General features: G+C 40.8%; 1 protein-coding gene and 1 long non-coding RNA gene across 3 annotated transcripts in view; one reads left to right on the plus strand and one right to left on the minus strand.

The window, feature by feature from the left end:
• The window catches only part of LOC113633854 (uncharacterized), a 162,521-nt gene that overhangs the window by 50,616 nt on the left and 95,919 nt on the right, over positions 1 to 15,986 (plus strand). The window lies entirely within an intron of this gene.
• ACMSD (aminocarboxymuconate semialdehyde decarboxylase) overlaps positions 1 to 15,986 on the minus strand; it is a 62,302-nt gene that overhangs the window by 16,914 nt on the left and 29,402 nt on the right. For both annotated transcript variants that reach the window (XM_027132502.1, XM_027132514.1), the window contains 2 exons: positions 13,547 to 13,642; positions 12,262 to 12,434 (listed from right to left, as the gene is read on the minus strand). In XM_027132502.1, coding sequence (XP_026988303.1) covers positions 12,262 to 12,434; positions 13,547 to 13,642 — 269 coding nt within the window. The remainder of the gene's footprint in view (positions 1 to 12,261; positions 12,435 to 13,546; positions 13,643 to 15,986) is intronic.

Below are 15,986 nucleotides of genomic sequence, written 5' to 3' on the forward strand. Positions count from 1 at the left end.
TAAGATTAGCCTTATACCCACAAGATCATTACATAAGTTACAAATATTAACACCTACTGTGCATAAAGCACTAACATTTGTACAGTCCTTTGGCATCGTGTTATATTAGCCTCTCCCATCAACTTTGTCTGGTTATCATCTCCATTTTACAGTTGAGGAAACTGAGGCTGAGAGGGTAAGTGACTTGATATTAAAGGTCACCCAGCTAACAAGCAATAGAGCCAGGACTTGAACTGTTTCTCACATCCCACAACTTCGTGAGAAGGTAGTAAGTTATATTCTTGTTCTCAGGAATCTTACAGGCATCAAAAAGGGTTCCACTCTGTTGAGGACTGCAGCACACAGAAAACATCACTTAACCAGAACACTTACAGACAGAATGTTAAAATACATTTAAATTTCAAGTCAGGGTGGAAATACTTAAAATTCACAGGGTATACTCCACTGCCCCCACTAGCCCTAGACATAATCAAGTCTTTGGTGTTAAAGGACCTTTTCATTGCTTCCAGATCATGTTAACCCTTTAGAATAGCTGAATAGAGCAGTCCTGAATGTTAAAGAGGTAGATGGCCTGGAAAAGGAATGGAGAAAAAACTTTGGCTTTTGGGCCTGACCGGTCTTTAGTTTAGGTTCATTTTCTAACCTACAGATCAAATGCCCAAGACAAGATCACATGTATGCCTACTGTAAAAATTGGGGCATAAAATGTCCCAAAATAACATTGTTACTTCTAAAAGTGAACAATTTATTTTACTCTAAGATAAAATACTTTCTATTTTGTGGAACAGGTGTTTCTGGTTTCTCTTTTAAAAATAAAAGAACATATGAATAGATATTTTGGTTTGGGTGGTTGAAAGTCTATCTTGCAGAGAAAGGCCTCTTCATTTTTTTAAAAAAATTGAGGTGAAATTCACATAACATAAAAATTAACCATTGTAGGGCTTCCCTGGTGGCGCAGTGGTTGAGAGTCTGCCTGCTGATGCAGGGGGCACAGGTTCGTTCCCCGGTCCGGGAAGATCCCACATGCCGCGGAGCGACTGGGCCCGTAAGCCATGGCCGCTGAGCCTGCGCGTCCAGAGCCTGTGCTCCGCAACGGGAGAGGCCCCAACAGTGAGAGGCCCCGGTACCGCAAAAAAAAAAACAAACTAAATAACCATTGTAAAGTGTATACTGTGGTGACATTTAGTACATTTACAGAGTTGTGCAACCATCACCACTATTTTGTTCTAAGACATTTTCACACTCTCAGAGGAGACCTTATGCACATTAAGAAGTCACTCTCCACTCCCACCCACCCCCTGGCAACCACTATTCTGCTTCGTGTTTCTGTGGGTTTATCTATAGTAGATTTTTCATATAAATGGAATCATACAGTACGTGACCTTTATGTCTGACTTCTTTCACTTAGCATGTTTTCAAGGTCCATTCATGTTATAGTGTGTATCAGTATATCATTTCTTTTTATGGCTGAATATAATATTCCATTGTATGGATATACAACATTTTGTTTATTCATCCAGCTGTTGATGGACATTTGGGTTGTTTCTACCTTTTGGCTATTGCAAATAATGCTGTTATAAACATTTGTGTACAAGCATTTGCTTGAAAACCTGTTTTCAATTCTTTGGGGTATAGACACAGGAGTGGCATTGTTGGGACATGCTAATTCTGTGGTTAACTTTTTATAGATTTGCTAAACTGTTTTCCACAGCAGCTGCACCATTTTATATTCCAACCAGCAACGTACAAGAGTTCCAATATTTTCACATTGTTGTCAACATTTTACACTTTTTAAAAAAAATTATAGTGATCTTGGTAAGGATGAGAATTGGTATCTCATTGTGGTTTTGATTTGCCTTTTCCTAATGACCAGTGATGCTGAACATCTTTACAAGTGCTTGTTAGCTATTCATATAGAGTACTTTATATATTTGGATACAAGTCCCTTATCAGGTATATGACCCTCTAGTGAATTTTTCATTAAAGTTATTGTACTTTTCAGGTCTAGAATTTTTATTTGGTTTCATGTTATAATTTCTATCTGTTTATTGATAGTCTCTTTTGGTTCAGTCATTGTTCTCCTGGTTCCCTTTAGTTCTTAGTCTATGATTTTCTTTATTTCTTTGATCATATTTAAGGCTGTTGATTTAAAGTCATTGTCTAGTAAGTCCAATGTTTTTCCAGTGACAGTTTCTGTTAATTTCTTTTTTTTTTTTTTTTTTTTTTTGCGGTACGCGGGCCTCTCACTGTTGTGGCCTCTCCCGTTGCGGAGCACAGGCTCCGGATGCGCAGGCTTCATGGCATGGGGGATCTTCCTGGACTGGGGCACGAACATGCATCTTCTGCATCGGCAGGCAGACTCTCAACCACTGCGCCACCAGGGAAGCCCAATTTCTTTTTTTCATGGGAGTGAGCTGTACTTTCTTTTTTCTTTGCATACCTCAATTTTTTTGTTGAAACTGGACATTTTGAATAGTATAATGTGGTAACTTTGGTAATCAGATTCTTCCTTCTCTGGGTTTGTTCTTGTTCCTTTGTGTGCTTTGTATTTGCTTATTTAGTGACTTTTCCAAACTATTTTTAAAGACTTATTCTTTGTTGTATATGCTCTCTGCAGTCTGTTCCTTAAGCTTGTGGTCAGCTCATGTTTTGATAAGATGTTCTTAAATGCCTAGAGCAAAAAGAGAACCAAAAAAGACAAGGGAAAAAACCTCTCTTGGTCTTCGCAGATTGGCTCTGTGTTGGGCCTTCCTCTAATGCTTGGCCAGGCCATTTACAACTCTACCCTAGCATTCACACCCTGCTGATACTGAGCCTAAAGATCAGAGAGAGATTAAAGCTTAGGTTCCTGTCATGTCTTTTCTGAGCATGTGTCCTGCTCTCGGCATGTGCTTGGCTTTCTAGACTCTTCCCTCTTTCTATCTTGTTCCCTCTTCACTTTTGATTAAATTGCCATAGAAGATCCAAGCCTTATTTTACATCATTGCTTCAGAAGGAGACACATTTTGTTTGTTGTGAACTTTAATTTAGTAGAATTTTTTTCCCTTTATCTCAATTTTGCAGTGATTGTATTATTCTGAGGTTTCAACATTTCAAGATGAATGAAAGATCTTGCAAATTGATTGATGCTGTCACAGTTGTTCTCACTGTAGTTTCATTCTTGAAAGTCTGTATGTACCTTTGTCAAATGCTTTTATTGAGCACTTACTGTGGGACTGGAATTGTGTTATATACTTTATGTGGTTTTCTTATTTAACACTGTCTACAACCCCAAGAGTTAGGTACTATTATTATCTGTATTTTATTGATAAGGAAACAAGTTTAGAGAGATCAAATAATTTACTCATATCTCTCACAGCTATGACTATGTTGTATAGCATTAAACTCTTAAGCATCATTTACTGTTTGCTTCACAAGAATGGGATTTCTAGGACTTCTTTTTTTCCACTTTATCTTCATTTCTATTTTTATTTCTACTCTTAATTGTATTATCATTTTTTACCACATTTCTCAGGCACACAGAAACAAATCAGAAACAAATCAGCAAACTAACAGAAACCACTGGAAAGTACAAACTACAAACAAAAGACTAACAGCAGTAGTGAATAGAATGCTATGTGTGAATAACATAGGGATAGTCCTGTAGTTCCTCCATTTCTAGAAGAAAATTCTAATGATACTTGGTTGGAGATGAAGCTTGGATATTTAGAAACTTAGGAAACAGACACTCTCATTAAAAGAGTTTATTTACTGCAATGCTTATATGCTATTAAAAACAATTTTAATGCCTCAAATGGTGTTTCTAATAATGACAAGGCACTATGTCAAAGATGCATATTTGAACAAAATTGTTTCATGAAGTGTAAATGTGTAAAAGTAATATTTATAAACTAAGTTATGTGATTTTAGATGTTCTAGTTGAATTAATAAATTAACTTTTAGAAGTAGAAAAAGGGTGGTCCAGTGGTTAGGATGCCACACTTTCACTGCCCAGGGCACGGGTTCCATCCCTGGTAGGGGAGCTGGGATCCCACAAGCCGTGAGGCGTGGCCAAAAAAAAAAAGGTAGAAAAAAAAAATCTTAAGACTCTGAAGATGTGCATATCATCTCTCGTCCTTCCACCTTCAACCCAAGCCAGAGAGAGGACTAGAATATTCTTTAACTTCTGAAAATCTAGCCAGACCCCTTCTATTGCTGTAGTTTCTGCTGACCTCTAATTGCCCATAACCATGAAAATGACTTCAGGGAGCTGGAAGCTGGGCTATAGGTGGATGCAATATAGGTAAGATAAATTTTGTTAGCGAAAAGGAGGAAAGCTCAAGACCAGTATTAATACATGCACGCAAACTGGTCTTTCAGTTGTCCATGATGACCTAAGGAGCTTACCCCAGAATGTAAATCAATGCACTGCTTCCTTTACTGAAAAAAGTCTTGCTATTAAAAACAAAAGTCAGTTAAACTAAATGGTGTCTTTAGTGACTCAGTTTGCATTCTGGCACAAGTTCCTTCTCTCATCATGGGCTGGTAACAAACTCTTTGTGGACTGGTATTGGTCTGAGGATCACAATTTGAAACTCCATTAAAAAGACGGTAAAGTGCATTTTGAAGAGCATATAGCCACAAGGACAAAGAGAACAGGATAGAAGAACTAAGAAGAAAACTTCAGAAACTGGAAAGAAGTTGGATAATAGTAACTAACTTTAGAAGACCAAGAAAGAAATTGTTAGCTAGTATGAGATAAGCCAAAAAGTAACCTGGCTTATATCACCAAGCCCCCAAATATATGTAATTGATAGCACCAGGTGCCTCTGGAAGTAGAGACAAAGAACTAACAACAGGAGGATTCATTGTAAGCCTGTTTCAGAAGCAGTTAGACCCTAGATCATCTCCCTAAGTCCAGTGTCTGCTTTCCCCTCATCCTGGCAAAAGACTGGTCATTTAGTCTCAAAAGGGGGTGAAAGGGTCAGAGAGTCTCTGAACTGGGAGATATCAGGCATAGTTGAGAGTGTGGAATGTTCTGAAAGCAAAAGGTTAGTGAAAGTTTATTTATTAAAAATCGAGCATCCCAGGGCTTCCCTGGTGGTCCAATGGTTGGGACTCCATGCTTCCATTGCAGAGGGTGTGGGTTCAACCCCCGGTCGGGGAACTAAGATCCCACATGCCGCACAGTGTGGCCAAAAAGTAAAAAAAAAAAAAAAAAATTTAATTAAAAAAAATTTTTTTTAAATTGAGCATCCCAGCCTTTATTCCCTACTCAGTTCCCAGGATGCTGGCAACCAGGCCTTTACCATTCAGGTAAGAAGATTGAAAGAGCTTCTCTGGGAAAGTGATAAATCAAAAAGGACAGACCAGATTTCTGGAGTTTCAAAAGAATATGGCTCAGTTGGATTACTCTATAGAGAAAACCACACTTGACAGGCCCCATCCATATGCAGAGACTTCCAATCATCCTTTTAGTGACCGCTCTTAAATATGAGCAGACAGCCAAGGATTATAGACGTTTGAGGAAAGCATTTAATATGAAAGACTGAGACTTAAAAAAAAAAAAAGACAGAAAGCCAATTGGAGGAAGGCTTGTGGGGAGAAGTACATTTCCCAAAATTACTAATATTTTTAGAGAGATAAAAGATATTGAACTCAATCAACAAGAACAGGATGCTTTAAAAATGTTTACAGAACAAGAACAGTAACAACAGCTCTTTCAAATTAAACAAATTAAAAAGCCAACTAAATAAAAGGATTTATTAATAAAGTTGAGGAAATATCCCAGAAAGTAAAACAAAAGCTCAAAAAGGGGAGGTGTAAGACAGAAGAAAAATAAGGTTCAACTTTAGGAACTCCAGAAAGAGAAAACAGAGGGAAGGAATTCATTAAAGAAATAAATTAAGAAGATTTTACAGAATAAAAGGGCTCACCAAATGTCTAGCATAATGGATGAAAACAGTCCCATACTGAGTAACATCACTGAGAAATTTTAGGACAAAAAGAAAATCTTAGAGTCTTTGAGATTGGGAGTGAAGGGGAAAGGAGTAGGTTTTATATGAAGTTTCAAGGATTAGACTGGAGTTACATTACTCAACAGCAACTCTGGAAGCCATAATACAATGGGAAAATGTCTTTAAAATGACTCAGGAAAACAGTTGCCAAGCTAGAGTTATATACCTAGCCAAACAATTAACTCACTGTAAGGGAAGAATAAAGACATACTGAAATAACTAAGGTTTCAAAAATTTCATCTCCCATACTGTCTTTCTTAGAAAGTTGTTGGAAGATGTTCCCTACCAAGATGAAGGAATGAAGCAAGAAATTGGAAAATCATAGGGCTCAGGAAGCAGGGAACCCAATGAGAGAGAGAGAGAGAGAATGTGAGGAGTACAAAGGGGAGATTCAAGATGACAGCTGTGCAGCAGGTCTAAATAGCAGCCCAGTCCATATTAGAGCAAGTCAGAGACTCCTGAATATATTTTTTCAAGAAGAAGGAATTAATAGACTACTGTACCTGATGTATTTAAGTGTACTGAGAGGAGAGTTATAAAACTGGTGGAGAGGTTGGGGTTAAGGTAGTGTGCAAAAAAAAAGTAAAGGGTGAAAGAATGAAAGATAGATAGATAGATAGATATTATTGGACTGCAGTCATCTCATTGAACCTCATAAGAAACCCTGAACCCGAATTGCCCAGCCATGGGGTTCCTGGATTCCTGACCCAGAGGAAATGAATGAGATAATAAATATTCATTGTTGTTTTAAAGCTAACCTAAGTTTTAGGTTAATGTATTATGTAGCAATAGATAACTAATACAGATTTTGGTACCTGGAAGTAGGCTGTTGCCATAATGAAAACTTAAAAATGTGGGAGTGGCTTTGGAACTGATTAGTGGGAGGAAGTTGGAAGGACCTTGAGATAGTGGAAGACTGAAGATCCTTGTAAAGACTGTTATTAGAAGCTTGATAACCTGTGAGGTTACCAGTAAAGACTTTAAGGAGAATGAGGACAATGTTATTGGAAACTAGAGGAAAGGAGATCCTTGCTATGCTGTGGCAAAAAAAAAAAAAAAAAAAAAAAAAAAAAAGTAGCAACACGGTCACCTACAGTAATATGCAAAGTAGAAAATATATTTAATAAACTGGGTGATAGAGCTAAGGAAATTTCCAGACAAAGTGTTAGAAGTGCTGCATGGCTGCTTCTTGCTGCTTATAGTAAAATGCAAGGGGAGTGCCTTAAAGGAAGGACTATTAAATATAAAGGAGCCAGGAACTGTTGGGTTTGAAAATTCCCAGCCCCTCCAATGGCAAATGATGCTAAAATTAGAGATGGCTTTCTGGCAAAGATTAACTCCAGGGCACAATCAGAAAAATATAGTCTAAAAATGAAGCCAAGATATGACTATAATATCTGTGTTATGACCTCAAGAGATTTAAGGCAGTGCCTCAAAGAACCACTGTCAGACACTTAAGAGTGTTGTTCCTCAGCAGCCTTTGCAGAAGAGGGCTTTTCTCAGAGATTTGTGAGTAGGGCTTTTGCCTAATGGTTTGAAACCTAATAAGATTCACGAAAGACCTGCAAAGTTTTTTTGTTTGTTTTTTCTTAAACTTTGTTACCGTTTAATCATTAACAATGTTCTCTACACTAACGCCACATTCGTAGTCATCAGTGCTGTTATGATCTGCAAAGTTTTTAAGAGAATTGTATTAGCAGAAACACCAGCAGGATTGAAAGGAATGGATAGAATAAAATGAAAAGAAGCTTTCGGGCCTCAAAAGTTGTAGGGGCATGAAGCAGTCTGTAGAAACTACTCAGCCGCAAATATGGGCTCCCTTTCATGGAAAAGGAGGGATGACTCAGAGGGTAGAACCAAGAGCTGTGGAGAATCATTCCTGTATTCTGAGTTCTAATCAAGGAACTGCTAACATGTGCCCAATGGATTTCAGATTTGCTAGTTACTAGGAACTCCTCTAAACCTCCTGATTTTCCCCTTTTGGAGTGGAGGGTGTATAGCAACTATCCTTTGCATGTCTCACCATTTTATAGTGTTGCATGAGTGTGTGCTGGGTAAAGAACTTGTCTCTGTGGTTCACAAATCTTAAGGTTGAGAGAAACTGTGCATGAGGAGCGTCATCCCTGAGTTACTTTAAGTGGTGAGATCCTGGACTTTAAGCTGATGCTGTAAATGAATGAGACTTTGGGGTGGTGTGGGAGGACTAAAGGTAGTTTGCATTTAGGTGGCTGGAGTGTGGGATGTGGTGGTTTACAAACATGTCTTCAACAGGTGGAGCTGGGCTGCCCTGGGGGTGCAGTGGATAAGCATCCACCTGCCAATGCGGGGGACACGGGTTCCAGCGCCGGTGCGGGAAGATCCCACATGCCATGGAGCAACTAAGCCCGTGTGTCACAACTACTGAGCCCATGTGCCACAACTACTGAGCCTGCACTCTAGAGCCCGTGAGCCACAACTACTGAACCCACGTGCCACAACTACTGAGCCTGCGTTCTAGAGCCCACGAGCCACAACTACTGAGCCCACGTGCCACAACTACTGAAGCCCACGTGCCTAGAGCCCATGCTCCGCAACAAGAGAAGCCACCACAATGAGAAGCCTGCGCACCACAACGAAGAGTAGCCCCGCTATCTGCAACTAGAGAACACCCACGCGCAGCAACGAAGACCCAACACAGCCGAAAAAAAAAGGTGGAGCCGAATTCCATTCCCCTTGAATGTGGGCCAGATTTAGTGACTTGCTTCTGATGAATAAAATGCGGCAGAAGTGATGCGACGTGGCTTTTGAGGGTAGGTCATAAAAGGATAGCTTCTGCCTGGCGCACACTCCATCTCTCTCTTGTTCTCCTTTCCTCTGCCACCTCTGTCTCTCTTTCAGATCACTTATTCTTTAGGAAAGCCAGCTGCCATGTTGTGAAGACACTCAAGCAGCTCTTTGGAGAGTAGAGGGACCCAGATGAGGAGGAACTGAGGCTTCCTGCCAAAACCCAGCACCAGTGTGCCAGTAATATGTAAAATAAATCCTTCAGCCCTGGTCAAGCCTTCAGGTGACTGCAGCTCTGACTGACAACTTGCTGCAACCTTGTGAGAAATCCTGAAATGGCTGAGCTGTTCCTAAATTCCTGGCACAGAGACCATATGAGATAGTAAGTGTTTATTGTTGTTCTAGTCCACTGAGTTGGGGCAGTTAGTTACACAGCAATAGATTAACAATGGATCTAGCCAAAATTGTGATATAATCGTAATGGGAGGAAAATGGACCTCTCAAAATCTACCCACCTAAATATGTAAAGTGAATTGTCTATGGTCATGTTAATGTAGGGAGGCAATACGTTTTTTCATATTTTTCACAGTGATAGACTGATAACATATAACTAGCATTCTTTGCACTCTGTCTTTAAAAATGAGTAGACAGGGGCTTCCCTGGTGGCGCAGTGGTTGAGAGTCCGCCTGCCGATGCAGGGGACACGGGTTCGTGCCCCGGTCCGGGAAGATCCCACATGCCGCGGAGCGGCTGGGCCCGTGAGCCATGGCCGCTGAGCCTGCGCGTCCGGAGCCTGTGCTCCGCAACGGGAGAGGCCACAACAGTGAGAGACCCGCGTACCACAAAAAAAAAAAAAAAAAAAGTGCTTAAAAAAAAAAGAAGAGTAGACATGGATTAAAAGCAAAGAATTTTAGAGATGGGAGGAAAATAAGAGATTATGTAATTCACGTCTTCTGTTTAGAGGGAATTTTAGAAATAGTAGGTACACAATATATGGTTTTGGTGTATGTATGACATACATCTATTTATTCTGAAGGTATTATTTAAAATTTTGATTTATCAAAATAATACCTATACATAGTTAAACAATCCAGTATTACTAATATCTTTCTTATCAAAAACAGTCCTATCCATTTTTGTATCCCAAGACAGCCACTTTTACCTTTTAACATGAATCTTCTGATAATCACCCTCATAGTTTCAGATAATGAGATTATACTATTGTTTCTCAATTTATTAGCTTTAGAGAGTATTTACTGACTTTGCATTATGATCATGGAGAATTTCTTTCTTATCCCAACTTCTCCAATTTCCCAGTAGAATTACAATTTTCAGTTAAGCCAGTGCTTAATATTTACACCATAAATATAAATAGTTTTCACTGCTGAGTCAGGTAATATACAATGATTATCTGTCTTCATATGGACGTTTGTTTTCTTGGAGTTAATTATTTCCTTTTCTTTATTTTGCTTAATTTTCTATATATGTACAGCTTGTTTGGTACTCATGTATTAACAGATCTGATGAATGCCCGGCAATCATTGTTTCAAATTCAAACACATCATATAATCCATCCGACCCACAGCCTTCTGTCCTCTTGCTCAAATAGGGACAGTGGCTCTCTAGACTAGCTGTCATGTTAGGACTTTCCTTAGCCATTCTGGTTTGGGGATTGTTTTTGAAAGATTTTGCAAATGTGAATATAACTAGAAGGAGGAAGCATTAATATTTTAAAGAGAATCCTAAATTATTAATGTATACTGTTTCTATGTCCTAGATTCACCAGCCTGTGAGGTCACATAAAATGAATTCACTTTTGCTTTTGATGCCCAAGGTATAGGGGCTCAAGTCTTCACAGTTTGAATGCAAGATCTTAGCACCTTTGCAACATTGCAACTTTGCAAAGTGCCCTCTGAGTTTTTCTGGGGGTCCACAAAAGGGATATACTTACTAACTAGTCTATCCACTGGTTACCACAAGGCACTTGCCGTGTTTTTCCTCTTCTGCTGTGACCCCCTGGCCGATGTGTATCGCCCTGAATGCTGTTTGAAGGGGCTGATGGTCTCCCTCACTGCTGATGGTATTGCTCGTAAGATAGATGTTATATTTGCCAAGGGTGTTTTTTCCTGATGTCGCCATTGCCAGGAACACCAGGGGTACTAGGCTTGATGGGAGGTAGTTAGACTGACCCTTTCCCCACTTCCACGCCGCTTTCCTACTCCCCCTCCTCCATTGCTCAAAATCCAGGGTTTACAGACTCTTTCGGCTTCTCCTTTTTGTAGTTTCCTATTTACACACCTGCCCATAGCCCCTCTGTCCAATCCAATGATAATCAACAGTCACAACCAGCTGCTAAGCACCGATTTCAGCAGGGACAATGCAAAAGCCAGAAGGCTCAGAAACATAGCTCAGCCACATAACTTATTCCCAAACCAGAATGTTCAACATTCATATTCTAGTGAGGTTCTCAAGCCAGAGAAACAGTCAGCTTTAAAGTGAGATGAAGTCTTCATTCTGGAGATGGAACAGTAACTTGCAGCTTTCAAATAATGGACCGCTTTCTCTGCTAAACAAGATTTTAAATGCCTTAGCATCTCCTCTCAATCCAAGCACCATATTGCCAATCTTTAAACACATATGTCCATATTCTTTTAGAAACCCCAAAGAGTTTTTTTCTTTGGGTAAATTTGGAAGCCTTCTATTGCTATCTGTGAGTAATCAAACAGAATTGAAATACTAAATATTTCAGACTACTAATTCAGACTGACCTTTGCTCTAAACACTGTCTAAACTTGCTCAGTTAGCATTTCCAGAGAATACTTAAAAGTGGAGATGCCACCAACAGGAGAGCTGCCAGCAGACCACAGAAGAGGGAAGGCCTTTTCTTGTGAGGTTTAAAGCACTACCGTGCTGGTCTTTTGGGCCAAATGAGAGAATGGTTTTCAAAACAAAGGCCATGTTATTCCAGCAAAACATTTCAGGTGGTACCCAAGACCCTTCATCATCTTCCCCTGCCTTCCTGGCCAGTGCCATCCCCCACTCTTTAATGTTCCAGTTTTCTTCATTTAGTGGATGAGGACAGTTAGAGTCACACTTTACCTAGTCAGTAAGAAGTAGAGCCAGGATTTTAACCCAGGTGAATTTGACCTCAAAACTGGTGGCTCTTTCCTGCTTACCTCATCGTGATGTGTCACTTCCTACGGTCACTACAGAGGCGACCGTAAGGAAGAAGAATTTATCTGGGGAGCCACCCAGCCATGTGGCTTATCTGGGATTTCCTTGACGTACATCCATAATGGCTCCCTGCTGATACATGGTCTACGTTGAAGGAGGTTCTGGATTGGATACCCTGTGCAAGCAGACCTAATCCCGAACCTCACTGTCCCTCCTTTTTCTTCTAATGCCTTTTCTCCCATCCCTTTTTCAAAGAGAGACCAAGCAACTGGTTGCTGATCCTGTACTCTGCTCCCCGTAAGTCACCCAAATGGCAGCCCTGGCTTACCTTTCCTACGACATCTGTTAATAGCTTCAGGGCCAGAGGATCATGAACCAAGGAGTCCGTGTAAAAGGAGCCAAGGTATTTCTTTGGGTTGGTTGGATTGTCCTGGGCACACAGATCTGGACGCATGCTGAATCCATGGGAGATTCTTCCTACTGTGTAGGGGAAGGAACCACCTGCAAGTAAAGGGACTAGTGTTAATTGAAAAGGATTCTTTTCAACCCTCATGTTGTATGCAAAGAGAAGTTACTGTAGCCCAGCTAGTTAACTGTATTTACAAAGGATCTACTGGGTTCCAAATGTGAGAGAAGACCCAGAAAAAAGAATAAAGTTTAACTCATCTAGAAATTCAGATTTAAGGAATTTATCCTAAAGAGAGAAGACAAGTGTATAAAGATGTGTGGTCAAGGTTTTCAAATGTAGCTTGGTTATAATAGAAAAATACAGAGGGAGCCTTTCAGTTGGGGAATATCTAAATAATGATGGCATATCCATAAAATGCATTGTCATGTATACAGCCATCAAAAATGATGAAGCTCTGTACTCACTGACATGGAAAGATGTCTCCATGTGCTGTTGAGAAGGAAAAGCGGATTCGAGAACAGTGTGTATAGTTTGATATTGTGTGTGTGTATTCAAGGGTCACAAACTCACTTACCTACAGGGACCAAGCAGGAAATGGAAATGAATGAAACAGGCCTGTTTGTAAACAATAGTGAATGGTAGGGACTATTGCAAACTGGAGAGCTTGTGGTAGCTTGTGGTCTGACGAGAGATTTAAATGAAAAACAAAACAAAATCAAGTAAACTGTGCCAACCAAACTAAACTTGTCTGCAGAAATGGAATTTGGTCCTTGAACCATCATATACTTTATAACTAGAACAACTACCAGGACTAAATTGTGTCCCTCCAAAATTGTGTCCCTGACCCCCAATGTGACTGTATTTGTAGATAAAGCCTTTAAGGAGATAATGAAGCTTAAATGAGGTCATAAGGTGGGACCCTCATCTGACAGGACTGGTGTCCTCATAAGAAGAGGAAGAGACATAGGAACTCTCTCTCTCTCTTCCTGTGAACACACAAAGAAACGGCCATGTGGGGACACAGTAAGAAGGCGGCCTTCTGTAATCCAGGAAGAGAGACCGCACTATAAACCAGCTGCACTGGCATCTTGATCTGGGAACTCCATAACTGTGAGAAAATACATTTTCTGTTATTTAAGCTGCCCAGTCTGCGGTCATATTCTGTTACGGCAGCCCAAGCTGACTAATACAGATAGGGTCTTACCTCCATGTGCAAAACATACTTTCAGTTTAGGAAACTTCTCGAACACTCCACCCATGATCATGGAGCAAATGGCTGTGGTGGTCTCTGCGGGCATTCCTGGAAGAAGAAACAGTCATGACGTATAGCGCTTGTCATCACGAGCAAGAAGTTCAGTGATGTTAATGGCAGGGGAATGGGACCTTGCTGAGAAGCACAGGGTCCCTGTGCCCTAGCATGGCTTGGTTGTACGCAGGCCATGACTTTGGCAAGCAGAAACCATCTGACACTTCCTATTTGCCACTTGCAAGTAGAGTCATCTAATGGCTAGAAGAGTCAAGGAGCCAGAGGACCTGGCTTTTGTCCTGATTCTCCCAGCTTCCATTTTGTGTGCAGGGGGGCAAGCAGAGTACAGTGAGTCTAGGCTGAACCCTTTCTCCTCCAACTGTTTGCTTCTTGGCCTTTGACAAGTAATTTAATGCCCCCGAGTCTGGGCTTCTTCACCTGTGAAATGGGGACAGTGTTGCCCATCTTGGAAGGCTGTTGTGGAACCTTGCAAATGATGATGCTGGGAAAGTTCTTGGCCAGAGCTTCACATTGCAGGGGCTCGACAAATATGATTTGCCTCCCTGCTTTAATTTCCTCATCTGTAAACTGGGGTTAAGAATGGTTAGTTCTCGCCACTTAGTGAGTGCTCAATAGATATTAACTAATATTAATATTCCTGCCAAATCTTTACTGCTTCTTGGAGCTGAGGTTGAAAATAACTGGATTAAAATGAATTATTTCAAGTGCTTTGTGCTTCTAGAAGAGGCAGCTGGTCCATGCCTGATGCCTTCACCTCCATGGAGTCCATCTGGGCTATATTTCCAGATGACTGCTTTTCAGACTGTGATTAAGAAATCTCTGGGGGCTCAGTGACTGAGCCCTGGGCCTTCTGGGGAAGCCTGATTCTCTGGCTGCCTAGTGGGCCTTTACTGGTTGTTCATCCTGCCTTAGGCCTGTCACTGTTCCATGGACAGAGATGCCCCTGGCTCCCTGGATCCTTGGCCTCTTGAGAATTCTGGAAGCATGATGGATTCACATCTGTCTGGGAGTGGTTTGTGGGCAGAGTTTCCTGCAGGCGGGGGGATAGACAGCATCCCTTCCCTTTGGTCCTGTGATTCTGCTTTCCATTAACTACCTGGACAAAAACCCCACAATTGTCTATATAGGAGCCAAAGTGGAATATTTATAATGTAAATTGGATCATGGCCCTGCCCTGCTGGGAATCCTCCAGTCTCCTAAAGACTGCCTTTGCATCCAGTATAAAATTCAGAAATTAGCCTGTTTGTTTATGACCTGTGTACTTGTCAACTCAGGCTTCAGGGGGGCAGAGGTTTTGTCCATGTCTGGTACATCTTCAGTGCCCGGTGTGCTAGAAAGGATCAATATATGTGTTGCATAATGAGGGATGAAATGATCCTCTATGTAAATGCTCTCCTTTGTTTTTCATGTGGGAAGTTGCAATGCAAATAAGTTTGTGGAACTTGTCAAAGTGTTGTGTGAATTAGGATGAGATTTTCTTAGAAGCCAGAGAGCACAGGGGCTACTTAGTTTATCTCTTCCGACTAATCGTTGCTCAAGAATTTGGAAGCTGCCTTACTAAACACATTCAGTCTCCAAAAGCAATAACAAGGGCATGAAATGTCAGAGCAGAAAGAGAATCCGGACCAGCTCCTATCCAGAGCTTGGTAGGCTCAGTAAAGGTCTCTCCTCTTTGCCCTTCCCTTACCCTCAGGTGGAACCATGGGTGAACAGTGCAGGTGGCAAAGAGCAGGTAACAGGGGACTTGAAAGCCTGGTCATCTGCAATCTAGGGTCTCAGATCCTTAGGCGGTAGAAGCTGACCTTCTTTCTGCTTGTAACTCCAGGGTTCTCATTTGTAAGGGCTGATGCGATCATTGGCTTCTAAACATCTATTAGACAGGCATGGCTACTTTTTTGCAGAGCCTTTTTGGGAGTCTGTGTAGTGAGGTGGTGGCTTTGGAGTCAGACAGATCTATGTAAATTCCATTTTCACTTTTTAACTATGTGACCTGCACAACTTAACCACTTCGAGACTCAGTTTCTCCATCTATAAAATGGCTATTACAGGGAATTCCCTGGTGGTCCAGTGGTTAGGACTCCGAGTTTCCACTTCAGGGGGCACGGGTTTGATCCCTGGTTGGGGAGCTAAGATAACGTGCAAGCCATGTGGCACAGCCAAAAAAAAACAAAAAAAAAAAACTGGCTATTATAGTGTCAACCTCATAAAGTTTTGTGTGGATAAGATTAAAATTAAATGAGGTAATCTAACTGAATCACTTTGCTGTATACCTGAAACATTGTAAATCAACTATACTTCAATTAAAAAAATTAAATGAGGTAATACATATAGCACTATCCGAGTAAGAGCTCAATAACTCACAATCCTGTTAGTTATT

This window comes from Aethalodelphis obliquidens, unplaced genomic scaffold (assembly GCF_003676395.1).
Source record: "Aethalodelphis obliquidens isolate GAN/ISIS:26980383/991018 unplaced genomic scaffold, ASM367639v1 scaffold2, whole genome shotgun sequence".
In the NCBI taxonomy this organism is placed as follows: Eukaryota; Metazoa; Chordata; class Mammalia; order Artiodactyla; family Delphinidae; genus Aethalodelphis; species Aethalodelphis obliquidens.